The 18,375-nt window shown below is 42.9% G+C and overlaps 1 protein-coding gene across 1 annotated transcript; it reads right to left on the minus strand.

Moving 5' to 3' along the window:
• Positions 1–414: 414 nt before the first annotated feature.
• On the minus strand, positions 415–18,128 carry LOC309667464 (protein PIP-1-like). The gene is made up of 3 exons (XM_082475921.1): positions 7,199–18,128; positions 2,509–2,622; positions 415–1,744 (listed from the first exon to the last, which is right to left on the minus strand). The coding sequence occupies exons 1-3, from the start codon at positions 7,446–7,448 to the stop codon at positions 1,620–1,622; spliced, it is 489 nt and encodes a 162-aa protein (XP_082332047.1). The 5' UTR covers positions 7,449–18,128; the 3' UTR covers positions 415–1,619.
• Between the last annotated feature and the right edge of the window lie 247 nt (positions 18,129–18,375).

Genomic DNA, 18,375 nt, shown 5'->3' on the forward strand with positions numbered 1-18,375 from the left:
AGGCTCCAGACGCGCAGGCTCAGTAGCTGTGGCTCACGGGCCCAGTTGCTCCGCGGCACGTGGGATCTTCCCAGACCAGGGCTCGAACCCGTGTGCCCTGCATTGGCAGGCAGACTCCCAACCACTGCTCCACCAGGGAAGCCCCATTGTTGTCTTCTTATTGGCTGCATCACGGAAAGATATAAATGCTGAGAGCAGACACAATCACAAGGACTGGATACATTTTAGTGACATTCAACATCTTTGCTTTGCACCTTTGAAATGCACCTTTGGGTGAAATATTTAAACATCAATCATTGGTGGATGAAAAATGGGTACTTAGTGTGCCAGAATAAGATCACATATGCACTCTGCTTCTTATTCTAAAGATAATTCCACCACTCAGAATTTATCTTCAGTCTCCTGTCTTTGCAGATGGACTTTCTCTGGTTCTCCATCACATGGATGAAGATGGGCACCCCATAGCAGCTGAGTTTCATATTACAGTTCTAATCACATTCAAAGAATTAGACTCTAAAATCCAATAACAAATTGCCAGGAAAGAGAATTTTATTGACTCATCTTGGGTCAAGTGTCAACCACTGATCCAGTCAACCCACACCAGAGGAAAGTCTTCTAACGTCCACATGGTTTGCACCCTTGAGGAGATGTGTCTAAACCCACTCTCCCACCCAGCCTGTGGCATGTTTTCTGTGAATACAAAAACAAGCTATGGTGATCCGGAGACCATTATCAGGTGATAACCAAACAATGCAGATGGCTGCAAATAAGAAAAAGAGTTTATTTAGAGTTCTAAGAATTGCATTTTGGGAGGCATCGATTCAAATGGCAACTCAAATGTGCTCCGGGGGGAACAGAAAATAGCGGGGGCTTCTAAAGGCAAAAAAGATATTCCAGAGAAGTAACGTAAGTTATCTTTACAGAACTACGATTGGTGCCGGCAGGCTTTCAGTCACTTGCTGGCAGCACATTGGTTGCCAAGCTGTGGTCTCTAAGGAGTAAAGAAGACAAGTTCCAGGTGGTCTCAGGATGGATGGGTCCAAAGTTTATGTTGGGTTTAGGGATGGATGTGTGTAAGTTTCACTTCCTTAATAGCCTCCCAACTCCATCTTAGATCACTTTGACATAAGTGACTCCATTTTTTTTTTTTTTTTTAAGCCACTGATATTTAAGAGATTTGTGTTACAACACCTAGCCCACTCAACTAACCCATCATTTATGGACCCCCCTCACACTTCTACTGTTTTCAGCTTTCAAAGACTCTCCCTCCTCCTTCAGTTCCTGCCCCCAGAACATGCAGAATCACAAATGCAGCCTTCCACAGATGCTGCCTTTTTAAGCAGCAATCAATGTGACTGATGATTAGGGCCTGAAAAGGGAGAAGGTAGCCTTGGAGCTAGCTATGCCCATCAATCTTCACCCCAATTTGGTTTCAAAAATTATCCCTGGGGCATCTTGCAATGAAGGAAAGGAAAGGGGTCCTGAAAACAGAACGAGTCTGAGGCTGCTTCTCATAGGGGACCCATATTCAGATCACAGAGTCTTGGAGACTGTGGTGGTTGAAAGGGATCCTAACTTAGCTTCATCCACCGCATCAGGGCAAAAGCTGGGCCCTGTCTTTAGAACTTGTTGCAGAGAGGTGAGTCATGGCAGCATCTAAATTCCACAGTAACACTGAGTTTAAAGAGCTTCATAGGAACACATAGGCTGCTACAACCCTGGTATCCATAAGAAATGGTGTCACCTGGAAAGGGACAGAGAAGAGGGCAAGTGAGGCCCCAGAACCCAGGTTGCAGGCCCATGGGTATGGGGCCCAGCATATCCTGATATGCAGCTCAGTAAATATTCCTGAAAGAAATCACAGGATCAATGCATCAACCAACTAATCAAGAATGAGGGGAAAATAGCACATTCCATGGAGGACTCATGCTCCTGGTAGGGTGAACGTCTGCCTCCTGGGAAAGAGATGCTGGAGGTAGGGCCCCCTAGTGGGCTCTCCTAAAATAGCTCTGCAAGCTCTGTATATTAGAGTTCAATCCATTCCCTCCACACAAGAGAGGGCAGAGAGGATGAATAGAAATTGCCCTCTCCACCCTGCCCATTTCTCCCCCAATCTATGCCCCTAGTTCCCCAAAACCCCATCACAGTCAGGTCCCGCTCAGAGGAGTTTCAGCAGCCCAGTTCCCATTACCCTGAGGAGCTAAACTCCCTACTTTGCTTACAGGTCACCATCCCAATTAATAGTGAGGGCAGCCCAGTACCACAACCAGATGAAATGTTTCACTAGGTTAAGAAAAGAAAACCAACCCCTTTTCTATGCAGTTCCTACTCCCAGGGTTCCTGAGGGGTCACTTCCCTGAGTCTAACAGGCACCCGGCCTTGTTCTTGGGGCCCAGGCTCTCCTGGGGTCCCATGGAGGGTTCCTACTACCCCCCCACCCTGAACACCCACTGCCAGCCCCTTACCTCTGGCAAAGGTCACCCAGGAGACTTCTCAGGCCCCACCTACCTTCGTAGACCTTCCTCAGGAAGCACTGCTGGCTGCCTTGAGTCTGGCAGAAGCTTTCCCCGCTCTCGCAAACCCCGCTGGCGTTGACTCGGTGACACTGGAAACATTCTAGAGCTGGAAAGTCAAAGCAGCATAATAAGGCCCTTCCGGCCCAGCGTCCCGGCTGCTCAGGAGGGAGCACACCTGTGACCCAGGTGCGCCTGGACACTGACCGGCTCCCAGCGGCCGACGAGTGTGCGGAAAGCAGGTCGTTCCTCCGCGCTTGGCTTACGCCTGCGAGGAGGCGTGTGCGCCTCTAGGCACAGGGTCTGCACCTGAGCGCAGAGGGCTCGCCCTGTCCTCCCAGGGATGGGCTGTGCTGCTGGAGGAGTGAGGTCAAGTCCTTCACTGCAGCTCCATCGACCCCACTTGCCAACTGATTATCGCCCCAACACCAGGGGGCACCACTGAAAATGTTCCATGTGAATGGCGTCTGCGGGAGCAGAACAGGTGATGGTTGGAGCTGTGGAGTCGGCACTGCCCACCCCTGCTCCGTCCTGGCTGCAGCTTCACAGAGCCTCCCCGCGCCCTCCTTCACACAGAGCCCCACCCTCCACTCGCCCTTTCATCTGAGGAGTCGGGCTCCGAGGAGAACGCCAGGACTCAGCCTAAAAGGAGAGCTGAAGGGGGCAGGGAGGGGAGAGAAAGGACGGGTGGGAGGAGGCGGATGGGAAGTAAAAGAGAAGACCGGAAGTTAGAGAGTGAGGCAAGCCAGGGGGAGATTGAGGAGAGGAGGGGAGGAACGGAGGAAGGGAAGAAGGGAGGAAGGAAGAGAGGGAGGGAGGGGGAGGAAGGAGGGAAGGAGGGAGGGGGGAGGAAGGAGGGAAGGAGGGAGGGAGCTTCCGGACAAACACTCGCCCTGGAGCCTCCTCCTCGGGATGAGCACTCAGTGGTCCCTGCGCGCCCTGCGTTATTCACCGAACCGTGAGCACCTGGCGTGTGGGAGGCGCTATTCCAGGTGTTGGGAATTGAGTGCTGAAGGGGCATTGGAACATGCATTCCACTTATTTAAACACTGAAAAAATAAATGGGGAAAATGGCTGACAATGAAAAAATAAGAAAGGTTATTTCAGGTCCTGGTGACTCGGGAAGATGACGAGATGGAGGAAACATGGAAGAGACAGCGTGGGGAGACCTTGGGGAGGCAGAAAAGCTTTCTCAAGGGTGATTTAAGCTCAAACCTGAATGATCTTTTTTTTAAAGCTGACTACTTAAACGGCTGGGAGAAGTTGGGAAACTGGTCCAGGAAGATCCACCGGCAAGTGCACAGGAAGGTTCTGAGACGGAATTAGCCTGGCCAGTTTGAGAAACAAAAAGAACAGCACGGGTAAAGTGGAAAAGGGTGAGAATATTATAAAGTGGGACTGAAGAGGTCGGTAGAGACCAGACCATAAGCACGTTTCTGCTTAGACCCGCACTGTTGTACATGGTATCCACGGGACTTAACATGGCTGTTGTGAAATGCGAGTAGTCCAAACAGATGGGCTGTAGGTCAATTTCAAACACTTAGCACACAAAAAAATTTTAATTGCTCATCAGTAACTTTGATGTTGATTACATGCTGAAATAATATTTTAGATGTATTGGGTTAAATAAATACTATTAAAGTTCATTTTACACATTTCTTATTTTTTTTAACATGCCTACTAGAAGATTTCAAATAACATCTGTAGCTCAGCTTATATCTTATTTGGACAGGACAGTTTAGGCCATTGTAAGAACTGGGATTTTATTCAAAGTTGGAGGAAGCCATCAGAGGTTTTTCAATAGAGTATGACATTAACTGGGTTATGTTTTGCATTTTCACTCTGCCAGCTGTGCAGACAATAGATTTTAAAGAAAGAGAGAGTAACAGAGGGCTAAGAAAGATAGTGGAAACTGGAAGGAAGCCACAAGTCAACCGAATCCGTGCAAAATGTGAGAAATTAAAGGTCAAGTATAAATGAAATATTTATGTGGGAAACAGGGCTGGGAAACCTACAGCAGAACAAATGGAAGGTCATTTCAATGTGCTTGCCACGGCCTTATCATTTTTTGTGTAGTTTAAATCTGAAACTATACATTTTTTTATTTACTCACACATTTTTATCTTGTAATAAAGCTTTTCACCTGGAGTGAACTTTGAAAAGTGCACACTCAATAGAAAACTGAGCACTCAATTCCTCTTCCTCTAAACTTAATGATGACTGTATAACTTGAACAGCCTGTCTGTCAATACTTACCATCGCCCCTGGGCCTGTGCTGTCCCTGATCCCATGAAAACCTCCTAAAGATACAAATCTGCTTAAGAATTTCAGTGGCTCTTTTGAAAGTTAGTAGTTATTTGAAGAAGGCTGTGCCCTAGGATGATTTCACTTGTGCAGCTGCAACAGAGGCTTCTCACGTATCACTGGCTGAAGCAGGTGTGATTCCCATCGCCCTCCCCGTAGCCCTCAGCCTTCACCTCCACATGCTTGTGACTGCAACATCTGTGACTCTGACAGGGGACTGTAGGACACACTCGCTGTGCATACAGGGCAGCTGCAACAGTGTAGAGCAGATGCCCCTGGGAGCATCCCTCCCCCAAGAAGAGATGGGGAACCGGGGGCTGAAAACTCCAACTTTCTCACCCATGAGTTGGATGCTCTACACTGTCCTCCAGAATTCCCAGCAGGATGGATTCCATTTGCCCACCATGGTGTCCAGCTTATTAACTTCCTTGCATATTCTGTCTTACTTCCCCACGCCCCTCCTGGTATTTCCTGGGATCACCTTCCAGACAAATGATTTTTACTCCTATCAGCTTCAGAGGGAAGCACAAGCCAGGATGATGGATTTTCATTTAGATCAAATGTGTGTTCTTCTAAATTAATTTTTTATATTTTTTTATTCTGAGCCTTCTTGTGCTTTTACAAAACAAAACATTGACTATGAACAGGCTGATTCCGTTTGCTGAAGAAGGACATTGGAAACAAATGATGCCTGTTAATGCCAATGATCATTCCAGTTTTCAATCAATCATGGAATCAAATAAAAGCTATGAAAGTATATTCTGTAGAAGGTGAAACACCTGACTTTTTGTGAATGCTATAATAAATTTAATTTAAAAGTCCACATAGAACATAAAATCATTTCTTTTTACTGTGAAAGAATAAATGCAAATGCTGGTAGAATATAATATTGCAGCAAAAAAAAAAAAAGTTTTTACTTAATTGAGACCCCAGAGAGCAAAAAATGCCCTTATAGTTGGTTTTGATGCACACATAATTCTGAATTGTGTCCTGTGTCCAAACCAGATAGTATATGAATATAAATATATATATGTAAATAATTTATATATTTTAATGTTATATATTATAAAGGTTAAAATATATAACATATAGGGCTTCCCTGGTGGCGCAGTGGTTGAGAATCTGCCTGCCAATGCAGGGGACACGGGTTCGAGCCCTGGTCTGGGAAGATCCCACGTGCCACGGAGCAACTGGGCCCGTGAGCCACAATTACTGAGCCTGCGTGTCTGGAGCCTGTACTCCGCAACAAGAGAGGCCGCGATAGTGAGAGGCCTGCGCACTGCGATGAAGAGTGGCCCCCGCTTGCCGCAACTAGAGAAAGCCCTCGCACAGAAACGAAGACCCAACACAGCCATAAATAAATAAAAATAAATAAATTTAAAATATATATATATATATATAACATATAGAATATGTTATATTATGAATTATATATATGAAAATATATATTTTATATATTATATATGTATGTGCACATACACACCCACAGGTAAAATAACTGAACTGTAAAAGTTTTGTGATGTGGAATAAAAAATAGTCTTTAGCAAAATTTCTCCCTGCTCCCTGTCATCAAGCAGATCTGAAAATGGTTTAGCTTCTAAGGAACTATATTGTGATTCAATCTAAGTGTTCTACAACAGTAATGAACACTTTGTAAAAGGTCCCGCAAATATCGGTTGCATTTTGGTCAGGTAGTAGAGTTTCTGACTCCATTTTTTGATGTTTCACAGCTGGCAGCCTTGAAGTCTCTCCCCTGTGCCCCACATCTGGGCCTCAGGAGCTCCCTCCTTTACCACTGGTGGGAGTTTCAAACCACACAAGCCCCTACCTGAATGCAGGAACCCTTGCCCTGTCTGTCCCCCTCACCACCATAGAAATTCGAGTCTCCTTTCTCTGCTCCCTCAAGCCATCTTAAGACACCTGGCAGTAAGCCCTGCTCTCCCGAGAAAGCCTCATTAGGTAAGTAATAAACCTTTTCATACCTTCCTGGTGCATATGTGACATCATCAGTCTTGACATCTAATCCAAGTTCGGGTGAGGGTCCATCCTGTTTCTACAGTATAACCCCAACAGTTTGAAATCTTAAAGTAGTCAACAAATGGAGTACCCAAGTATTTCAGCTTTCAAAAATGTTTAACCAGTTGAAGTTATGAAAAACAGACTTTCAAGCAAAAAGATATTGAAATGTATTCCTACAAAAACAGAATGCCCCAGATTAAATTGTAAAATGTTTATGGTTGTCTTATCTGTTGGACATTCTAATGTCAAGGCAGGCAGACAAAGAGTCAAAGAGAGAGGCAGTGCCTGGAAACATAACCTGCCACTCACCCAGGTTCTCCTCAGTCCCCATTGCCCTCCTACATGCTCCCCAGAGGGCTCACCTTGCAGGAATCCCAGCAGTGAGGGCAGGACCACCAGCAGCAGCAGCAGGAGGCACGTACCCATCTCTGGATTTGGCCCCAGCCACGAAGATTTACAGAAGGCAGGACAGAACCACAGGCCTCGAGAGCCTCTGAGATACGGCTTTATAATTCCAGGCTGGGAGGAGCAGCCAATGGCAGCCCAGGCAAAGGGCTGTACTTCCCCAGACAAAGAGCAAATAGGGTCCCTGAAGGAACTGGGGCCCTGCATTCCTTTCAGCGTTATTGGCCCTGCTCACCTCCACTGGCCCTACTGAGGGAGCCAAGTTATGTAAGAAGAGCTGGCTCTTTTGTGTCTCCATTTCACAATTGTAAAATGGAAGACTAGAGTCTGACTTACATTGCCTAAGGATTTGGTAATTCAATTGAGTTAGTGATGTTTTATCATCGAAGTGGTTTGCCATATTTAAAGGAACTACTGAAGTATGGTGTGAATAAAAATACTCTTATTAAGGATACTCTCTTATTAAAATAAGCCTAGGGAAATAAACACATGCTTAGACTTCGTAAAGTGCAGGCTGGACACAAATAGATTTTGGTGGTAGTGTTACCAACCAGGGGTCTTGGCCTTCCTTAATCAAAAGAAATTGATCAGAGGCCAGACAAGAAATTCAGGCAAGGCTTTATTGGGGCCCCTGCTGCAGCAGGGGAAAGTGAGAACTAGCAACAGGTTCCCTTGATCACTTGCTCACTCAGAAGAGGTGAGCTGATTCCTTATAGGGGGTGAGGGTAGGGGCGGGTCCAGGGGTCAGGCTGGAGGGGTGGCTTAGGTGGTCTGCCCACCCCTTTGGTGGTGTTGTGTGCAGGGGGCATGCGTAGGACCCTGCTTTTGCTCCCGGCTCTTCAGAAGTGGCAGTTGTGCTTTTGGTCTCTTTGTATCTTTTTGTCCATAATCTGCCCCAACTGCACATGCACACAGTTATTTTTAGTCCCTTATAGTTTCTTTGTATTTTGTTGCTGGAGGAGACATTTGTCCAGGTGCAAGCACTGCAGCAAAGGGTCCTAGGTCCCAGGTCCCAGCCTGTCTCAGTATTATTGTCTCCTTTCTTCGAAATGAAGCACATCTGCATTTGCTTTTTAATGTTTTGGCAAACAGGAGCAAAATGGAGTATTTCTCCATTTCTCCATCTTCAAGATCTATACTACAAACAACCCAGAGTTCTTGTTGTCAGTTTTTCATCTCACTATTCCTTTTTAAATAAAAATGTTATTTTCTATTCTGGATGCTAGATTACAGCCAGTGGAGAACTCTCTTTCCAGAATGGTGTCAGGAGGAGATCTGCAGACCCATCCCCACCCCATCCAATGAAACAACTATAACTGGCAAAAGCTATTTTTAAAACAATCATTTTAAATCTCTGAAAAATGTCCTAAGGGCATACAGCAAATCAAGAAACATTTTTTTTTTTCAAGAAAATGTACTAAATCTCAATAGGAACAGTGAGAATGTGTGGCATCTGAACCATAACTTGCACAGGTCTGCATGAAAGAAGTTCCACTCTGGGAAGGTATGGCCAAGAAAATGGGGCATTCTTTCCCCCAGCTCCCAGTGGAGGGACATGGCATCTCACTGGGAGGTTCAGACCACTAGCATTCCTCAAGCATCGTAGTTCCAAGTTGTAGAAGCTAAATTCCTGCACGTATGGCCAACACAAGTGTGTCCCTTACTCCACCAAGCATGCTCCCCACCAGAAAGCAGAGCCTCTAACTTAGGTGTGGCAGTCTGATAATATTGGGTCCCAATTATCCTCAGCTATGGCAGAGATTCCATTTCAGGAGAGGCAAGACAAGAAGACCAAAGGCTACTCCCCCTGCACAGTACCTTGCTTGGAAAGCAGGGATGTAGCTCTTGGCTAAGTAGGCCTCTGCCCCTCCACAAACTCTGGGCTTAGAGATTTTGCCAAGGGAGAGGGGCAGTCCATAGGAACTTAAGAATCTGAAGTTCTCCCCAAAAGAACAAATTTTATTTTAAACAGAGTGTGGGGACATTCAAGAATAAGGGCATCTTCAAAAACAATGGAGATTTTGGTGGTAAGCAATTAAAGAAGAGACTCTTATCTCCCTGCAAGTAACACGTTAAACTGTAGGTTAGCTAGTTTACCAGAGAGAACTAGAGAAAGAAACAGCTAAGAAAAATCCTACTGGGAGCAGAACAAATATGAAAGACTGGCCTGAAAAGTGACCTTTGTAAAAGGGATCTGAAATTAATTGGATCAGACAATGAAGCTTTTCGTGTCCTAGGTCATTGTTAATAGAGCCATCAGCCAGTTAGTCATGGAGCCCACAGCTTGGTGTGACACAAATAGAGGCAGACAGTTTCACAGAGAATCAGGGAAAGAGATGGTCCCAAAGAGCCCTGGTAGACCACTCTCATCCCAGGATGACTGTGACCATGCACCAGCCTGTGCCCTCTGAGGGGTGACATCAAAGCTGTCACACTGCAGGGAAAATAGATTTCACTAAAATAGTCCAGCCAAGTCACTAAACAAATAAACAGGAAAATGACAACAACAACAACAACAAGCCTGGGGAGGTAAGATAAAACAGCAGGAATCAATATCCAGAGTTACTACAATAATTTACCTAAAGGGTTCAGTTTTCAACCCAAAATTATGATACATGCAAAGAAACAGGAAAGTATGACCCACACACATAAAAAACAAAACAAAACAGGCAATAATAACTGCCTTTGATTGTGGGGGGGTATTGGAGGAGTGGATGGGGAGATGGTCAAATTTTTATTATAAGATGTCTAAGTTCTGGAGATCTAATGTGTAGCATGGTGACTATACTTAATAAAACTGTATTGTATATTTGAAACTTGCTAAGAGAGTAGATCTTAAGGGTTCTTACCACACACACACACACACACACACACACACACACACACACACACACGGATAACTTGTAGATAGATGTTTTAATTAGCTTGATTGTGGTAAGCATTTCACAATGTATACATATATGAAATCATCATGTTGTAACTTTTAAATACACATAATTTTTATTATCAATTATACCTCAATAAAGCTGGGGTAGGGGGTTTCAACCGAAAAAAATACACACAACCTAAAAGTTGAGAGTTATGTTTTATTCGGCAGACATTTTTAGGACTTTAAGCCCAGGAGGCAACTGCTCTGAGGAGGTGTGGGGGGAACCAGGATATATAGGAGTTTTGCAAGAAGGGCAGGTAGTCTGAACATCAAAAGATTATTGTTAATTAAAGAAAACCAGATATTGCAAATTAAGGAATTTAGCACTTTTCTGTAAATGGGAAGATGCAAGAGTCTGGGCTCACTGAAATCATTCCTTTGATATGCACCTCGGCTATCTGGGGCCAGTATCCTGTGTTTTCACATCCTGAGTTTCCTCAGGGCTCACCGTGGGGAGTGGCTGCAGTCTGATGGCTGCTAGATGGCAGGTATTCTTCTCCTTCCTGAGTTCCCTCAGGGCTCACCAGCTCACCAATGGTGGCTGCAATCTCTGATGACTGTGACATCCTTTGTTTACTGATATGGCAGGAAATATAGCATTTCTCAGGGGAAAGAAACTTCCCATGAGACATCCTAGATGTCACATTTAACAAATATAAAATTATATGATCTGTTCTATTTCTCTGAGGAACCTTGATTGATACATCATCCAGAAAGTTCAACAAATTCTTAGTAGGATGAACACGAGAGATTTACACCTAGGCATATCATAGTAAAAATGTTAAAAGGCCAAAAAACATCTTGTAAACAGCATGAAAAAAAATGACTCATGACATACAAGGGATTCCCTCAATAAGGTTAAAAGCTGACTTCTCTTTAGAAATAGTGGGGGCCAGAGAAGATGGAATGACAAATTTAAACTGCTGAAAGAAAAAAAAAACTGTCAACCAAGAATCCTACATTCACAAAATTCATCTTTCAAAAATGAAGGTGAAATAGAGACAGTCCCAGATGGACAGCCAGTGCAGAGGGTAGGGGGTGGGAGGGTGGTAATCAGCATCCCATCCTCTGGGTTGTTCTCCAGACTAAGAGAGAGATTTCTACTGAATAATATATACTATATATAAAATGCATCCCAATGAAAGATGCTGAAAGAAAAAAAAGTAGTTTTTTTGTCTCATACATATATTAGAAATGATTTTTAATGTGTTGTTGGGAAATAAGTGTTCCCTGGATTCCTTACTGCTTCTATAAAAGGTCCAGACATGTACATGTATACAGTTGGGACCTGGACATGTGTACAGTTTAAAGATAAAAAATGTTTGCTCTCACTCTCCTAGAAACATTTCAGTTTTCATGAACCATAAGAATTAGATCTCTAATTACTTGTTTACTTAATTGCTCTGATTCAGGAGAATAATAAGCAACAATCTTACCTTATCTCTCTCAAAGTGTAACTGAGCAGGAACCTATGGGGCCTTGCTGGGACAGGCCTTGCCCCCATATCTTCTGCTTTAGCTCTTCTCTGAAGTACCTAGATAGTAGTATTTGATGCAAATTTCCTGAGTTGTTTTCCAGATGTGAAAACCCCCCACCAAATGGAAGATGTGAACTACTTGATGACCATGAGCACATAGCTCCAGGCCTCCCAGAGCCTAAGGACTGATAAAGTTAACCCCTGTGACACCACTCTGTTCCCTCATCATCAGCCAATCAGAGAATTGTACAGGATCCAAACACCATACCCTGTGACCTCCTCTCCATCACCTGGCTTTTAAAAATGCTTTGCCAAAACCCTTCGGGGAGCTCGAGGCTTTTTGGGGCATGAGCCACCTCGTCTCCTTGCATGGCCTTGCCATAAACCTTTCTCTGCTCCAAACTCTGACATTTCAGTTTGTTTGACCTCACTGTGCGTCAGGCACATGAACCTTCATTACCAATTTTGGTGAGCCAGCCAGGAGGCTGTTCCCGTGGCTGGTCAACCCTGGCCTGGGGCAGCCCCTTCCCTGAGCCTCCAGCAGCTGCTGGAGCCCATTTCACTCCAGGGATCTTGGAGGGACTGTCCCCAACAAGCGTTGGCCGCCCATGGCACGAGGCTGTTTGGAGCCGAGAAACATCTGGAGCTGTGGTCCACATTCGGTGTCATTGGGTGAGTCGCTCCAGCTTGCGCAGGCTGGGAATTCTCTCCACTCCATTTGGGTGCTTCCCTTGTGGGAAGGGAGCCACTTGAGGGTAAGTCACTCCGGTGTGTACAACCAGGAACATAATCCCCCCTCAATTTGGGCTTTTCCTTTACAGGACAAGCCAATTTGTTTGATTGGGGTACCCTGCTGGAGAGGGGAATTGTTGTTGGACTCTACCCGATTTGGGAACCAGTTCATTTGCTTCTTGAGAGCCAGGCTTGCCAATTTGTTTGGAGGCCTCCGTTTGGGAGTGGAAGTGGAATTTTAGACTACACCTCTTCTGATTTTCTGTCTGTGTGACTGTAGCTTAGTTGTTTGTGGTTTTGTGTGTATCATTTTGGGGTGAGCCACTCATAGTCCATTCTTTCTGGCTATGCCTCGTCTGATTCTTTGTTTGTGGGACCATGAGTTTGTGGTTTATATGCGTGTTAGTACTTGCATTGGCCAGTTGAGATGTCTTTGGTGAATAATGGGGCTCATGTGTGACGACACCAGGGTATCCTTCCTTATTGCATAGGTTTCATCTGTGGTGGAGCATTGGTTGAGATTTTCCCTTTTGAACTAGCCATGATCATTCGTTCAGCTTCATCTCCAATGGGGCATTGGTTGGGGTTCTCCCCTTTTGGACTGATGGGGCACTGGTTGGGAATCTTCCTTTTTTGGGGGGCTAGAGAACTGTGACCCTGAGAGACCGATTTGAATTGCTGTTTGCTTGATATTTGATAACATTGACCGTGAATAATTAAGTATGGGTGATCAGAGCTCTGTTCCGTCTTATAGTCCCCTAGCGTACTTTTTTAAAACTAAGAGATCTTTAGCTATGCTCCCTAAATGAAAGAAAATGTCTCAATACTCCCTGAGATCTGGAAAGCAAAGGCCCCTAATGGCTTGGCTATTATATCAAAGCGGGTCTTTTGCAATTGCTTTTATCTTGGGGGTATGTGTGTGTCTGTGAATGAGTGTCTTGGTACCTGAGTCCAAATCCCATTTTCTCTTCCTGGTTTTGCTGAAAGAGGGTCATGCAAATGTGAGCAGATGATATGTATTATCGTATTTGTTTCTTTAAACTGAGATGGATATTTGGGAACTGGAAAAAAGAAAGCTCCCTGAAAATAGCCCAAGATGGCTGGGTTTGGTGTAAGTAGTTAGAAGAGGAATTTGCATTTCTCTTCCTGTGCCTTTGAGATGTAAATGATTTACCTGGGTTCTCTGGAACTTATCTAATCAATCTGTGTTGCTTGGTACTGGAAAAAGGGATGCAGGAATAACATTCAAACTGCTGGGAATGTTTCCTCAGCTAAACTTTAATTCATAAGCTTCATAAGGGTATGAAGAAACTTACAGTAAATCTGTTAATTATAAAAGGGTGAAAGAGGTCCAACAGGGTCAGGCACTTTTGGCTATGCATTTCATAGCCCAGTCTGCCCTAGACATCAGGCACAAAATTCAGAAAACAATTGCTGGTCCTCGGACTCTAATGAACGATTTGTTCCAATTGGCTTATTCAGTTTTCAATAATAGGGGTATACCCAAAAATGCTAAATGCACCCAGAGAAATATGCAAAAGGATACTGGTGCAACCTTTTTGGTCTTAACCCAAAAGATTGGAAACCTTAGCAACCATAAAGAGTATGTAATGGGGGGTGTCAGGGAAAAGGCAGAGGCACACTTTCCCGGAACACCTTTTGTGCAAGATCAGTGGCCAGCTGTTTTTATATTCCTTTCTGTTCATGCCTGATTGTCCCCTCCCTTTAATGGGAAGAGATTTATTAACTAAGTTAGGGGCCACTCTGTTTCTTGAGGGACAAGAAACATCACCAAATTGTTCTAACAGAACGCAGAAAGGAACAGATAAAATCTGAAGCTAAAATAGAAGCCTTAGTAGACCCTGGAATGTGGAATATCAAGGTTCTGGGCTTGGCTGAAGATACCCAGCCAATGATTATTAAGTAAAAATGGTTATAGATTGTCTAAATATAAAGTACAAATTTCTTAAACCTAAGGAAGATCCCCAAAATTGTTTGTAAATAGATTACCAAAATGGGAGGCCACTGGTCTAACTAAATGAATCATAGCTGATAATCAGAGCCTGATAGGAATTCTGGGGGGAGGCCTTCTCCCCTAAGCTAAATGAGGAGCCATCAATTCTTTGAAAAAAACGAAAAACCAAACTGTCCTTGTTTTACAACTCTAGTCTTTACAGGACCAGAGATGTGGCTCTAAAAATAACCCAATGCCCAGCAATGCTTGTACCACTCCCCAAACGTTCCCTATTTATCTTAAGAGACTTGTAAGTATTAAACAAAGGGGAAACAAAGTCATCCTAGGAGAAACTTGCCTGTACCTTTGAGATGCAAATGTCCTATCTGGTCTTCTCAGGAACCTTCATCTCTGCCATCTTTTTAAAAAGCAAATTTTGAAAAGAGGGAAAAGTAATTTAGAAATTGACTTGTCAAGGGTAAATAGAAATCCTAAGTGTCTTTTCTGTAAATACTTAGCCATCCAAGTGAGCTTGATTTGTTCCATCTGCCAGAAACCTAATTTTAATCCAACCTGTCTTGTAAACTGATGGGTTTTATACTGCTCTACCTGACTCAGGGCTGAAATTTTAAAATGAGAACTGTGAAGTCTCTCTGTTTGTGTGTTTGTATGTATCTTTGTCTTTGGATAACATTGCTGAGGTTAATTTGTAAATGAGATTGATTGGCTTAAAGAAAAGTAAGCACTGCCAAATCAAACAATCCTAAAAACAAGAGCAATTAAGCTAAATGAGTTTCAGCTTCACATGAACTGGGAAATATTCACTATTAAATTAATACCTGGTATTAATGTTTAAGATTGTTAATCTAATTAATATAGACATGTCTTTAGAGTCATCAACATTAAGTATAATAATTTCACTGCACCTAGGTTTAATAGAAGTTTAATGAAATCTTGTTATATCTGTTGCAAATTTGTCAGCAAGAAAAATAACTTGATATGATGAAACTTTAAAGTAAATATAAACAAGATAAGAGCTTTTAGGTAAACTCTATAGGAATAATTATGTTTTGAAAATTATCTAAAATAGTCTCTCTAGATTTTGGTAACTATTACTTGCCTCTTGGTTTTTACTAGAAATTAAGGTTTATAAGAGTCAGGGATTCTAATTTAAATATATAATTAAAGCTACTGGAAGTAATAAAACATTTCGCTATACAGTAGGAAAATGGGGTATATGTTTTGAGTAAAAGGAGTTTTATGCATGGTCAGGCTGAGATTAGATTAAACTTAATTGGGTAAATGGATTTTGATGTTAAAAGTAGACTGGTGAAGGACTAGACTTGGTTCCTCTCTGCTAAGAGAACAATTTTACTTGGAATGCTGCTTTTGATGACAGATTGTGTGAACTTCCTTGCCTTTCAGTGATCTGTATTTGTTTTTAAGTATTCACAGTGACCTATGATTATATCTGACCAAATGTTTTTTAAAAAACTTTTTGATATTTTTGATGAACTTCCTATCAAATTCTAATTAAAGTTCTTTTGACTTCAGCTAGCTTTGGGATGCTTCAGAGGGCCCCTGAGGCACCTCAGAAAAAGAATATATATATTAAAGTGACTAGAATTAGTTGGTATGCTAAATTACATGGAAAGCATTGTCAAATGAGTGATAAGCCTCCTAAGATTATACAGTATGAATAAATGTTATTAATATAGGCATTCTAGAAATTATATAAAGTTTCTGAAATTCATATATGTCCTGATATAATGCTATAATTTTAGTTGTTATCTTAAAATGTTGTATGAAACAACTTGGATAAGCTTCTTTGCCAAGAAGAATTGTAATCAGATCTTTAACTTTGCCTTTTTAAGACCTTTATCATTCATATGCAGCTAAGCTGATGCTTTGCAAAACTGCCACATCTTCAAGAAGAATCATAGAAAGGATGTTTTGACAAAAACAGGTTTCTGATAACTTTTAAATCATACTGCTAAACTAGGTAAGATATTTTAAAAGTCTAATGGAAACTCTGATTTCATAAAACTGTCAGTAAAAAGGATTAATTATATGGGACTGAGTAAACTGATGAATATGATTGCAATATTTGGGTTTTGTCTGAAATATTACTGGCTTTTAATCTGTGTTTTTACTAAGGGTTTTTTTTTGTTTTTTGTTTTAATATGATATAATGGGCTTTGGGATTTCATGATCTAGATTTGAATATTTTTTTTTTTTTTTAGAAATAATTGACTACTGGAGACAAATGCTCCCTGCTTTTTAATTTTATTTATTTATTTATGGCTTTGTCAGATCTTCGTTTCTGTGCGAGGGCTTTCTCTAGTTGTGGCAAGCGGGGGCCACTCTTCATCGCGGTGCGCGGGCCTCTCACTATCACGGCCTCTCTTGTTGCGGAGCACAGGCTCCAGACGCGCAGGCTCAGTAATTGTGGCTCACGGGCCCATTTGCTCCGCGGCATGTGGGATCTTCCCGGATCAGGGCTCGAACCCGTGTCCCCTGCATTAGCAGGCAGATTCTCAACCACTGAGCCACCAGGGAAGCCCACTAAGGGGTTTAGTATTCCCTGACCAAGGCTGATCAATTCCATTGCAAAATCACCCTTCATTGCCCCTGTACAGCAGGAAGTAGCCAAGGGCGGTCATTGCCCCTTTCCCCACAAGACTGTGGAATGGACATTGGCAGCCGGGAACTATAATAAGGAAGATAAATCTGACTCCCTATCAGATCTGTTTCTTTTACTTTAAATTTTATATTCTCTTGCTTTTGCTACAAGTTAATCACTAAAGTGATGTTACCTATAGGTTAAAGTATACATAATGGTCCATCTCAGGGAACCCTGCCCCATGCTTGAATGTTAAACTAGAATATCTTTGTTCAGCTCACAGGTAACATCCTGACCCAGCCCACTTGTGAATGGTTGCAGAAAAGAAGAAATTAACATATCCCCTCCTGAGTCTGGCTGAAACCAGGAGATATTTGCAACAATTTATAACCTATATTGCCTTTTTTTTGTGGTTTCTTGCATTAACAAATGTGTGACCGAGCTGCTGATAAAATGATAATATATAGTTCCATATGAGATCAATGATTGTACTAATGTAATTCTAGATATGGGAAGAAACAACAGGAGGGAATATTTTCCTGGACCATAAGAGACTGGTAAGGTAGGTGGTCCAGAGACTTTTAGCATTAAGGCCTAATCCAGTGATAGCACACTGAGTGGCCTACCAATGAAACCTTCAGCAGACCTGGGAATGAGCATTCTTAGCACTGTGGAACAAGATGGTCATGAAATTTCCCCAAAACCATGGTCAAATTCAGGATCATGAAGGGGCCCTGCTGGGTGAGAATTGGCACTTGCCATCTTCCTCTCCATTGCAGCTGCTGACCTTCAACAACCCCTGAAAGGAGTTCAGAGTGGAGATCAGGAATGAGACACTCTTTGCTCTGGGAAAAACTGGCAGAACAGGTCTTCAGATAGTTAGATATTTTTAGAAGATTTTATGAGCCCAAAATCTTAGATCTTCTCATATCTAGAAAAGCATTAAAATCACTAATAGTGACATCTGCTTTGGTCATTGAGGAGAGAAATGCATCTGGAAGTAAAAATGGAGTAGTTGTGTCAGACTCAGACACCACCAGCCATTCTCAAAGCAGTGTCTGCCGGAATGTGGGTACCTCTGTCAAATTTACAATTAACCTCCTTATCTGAACCTTTAACCCTTTTCTTGTTCAAAACTTGTTCTCCTCAAGATTGAGGAGTATCAAAGAAAAGGGGGTAATTGTAACTGAGCAGGACCCTATGGGACTTTCCCAGGACAGGCCTTCTCCCCCCATATCCTCTGCTTTAGTTCCTCTCTGAAGTACCTAGATAATAGTATTTGATGCAAATTTCCTGAGTTGTTTTCCAGATGTGAAAACCCCCCACCAAATGGAAGATGTGAACTAGTTGATGACCATGAGCACATAGCCCCAGGTCTTCACCCCCTCCTCCTGGAGTCTGGGAACTGATAAAGTTAAC

Source organism: Balaenoptera physalus, assembly GCF_965194825.1.
Source record: "Balaenoptera physalus genome assembly, chromosome: 10".
In the NCBI taxonomy this organism is placed as follows: domain Eukaryota; kingdom Metazoa; phylum Chordata; class Mammalia; order Artiodactyla; family Balaenopteridae; genus Balaenoptera; species Balaenoptera physalus.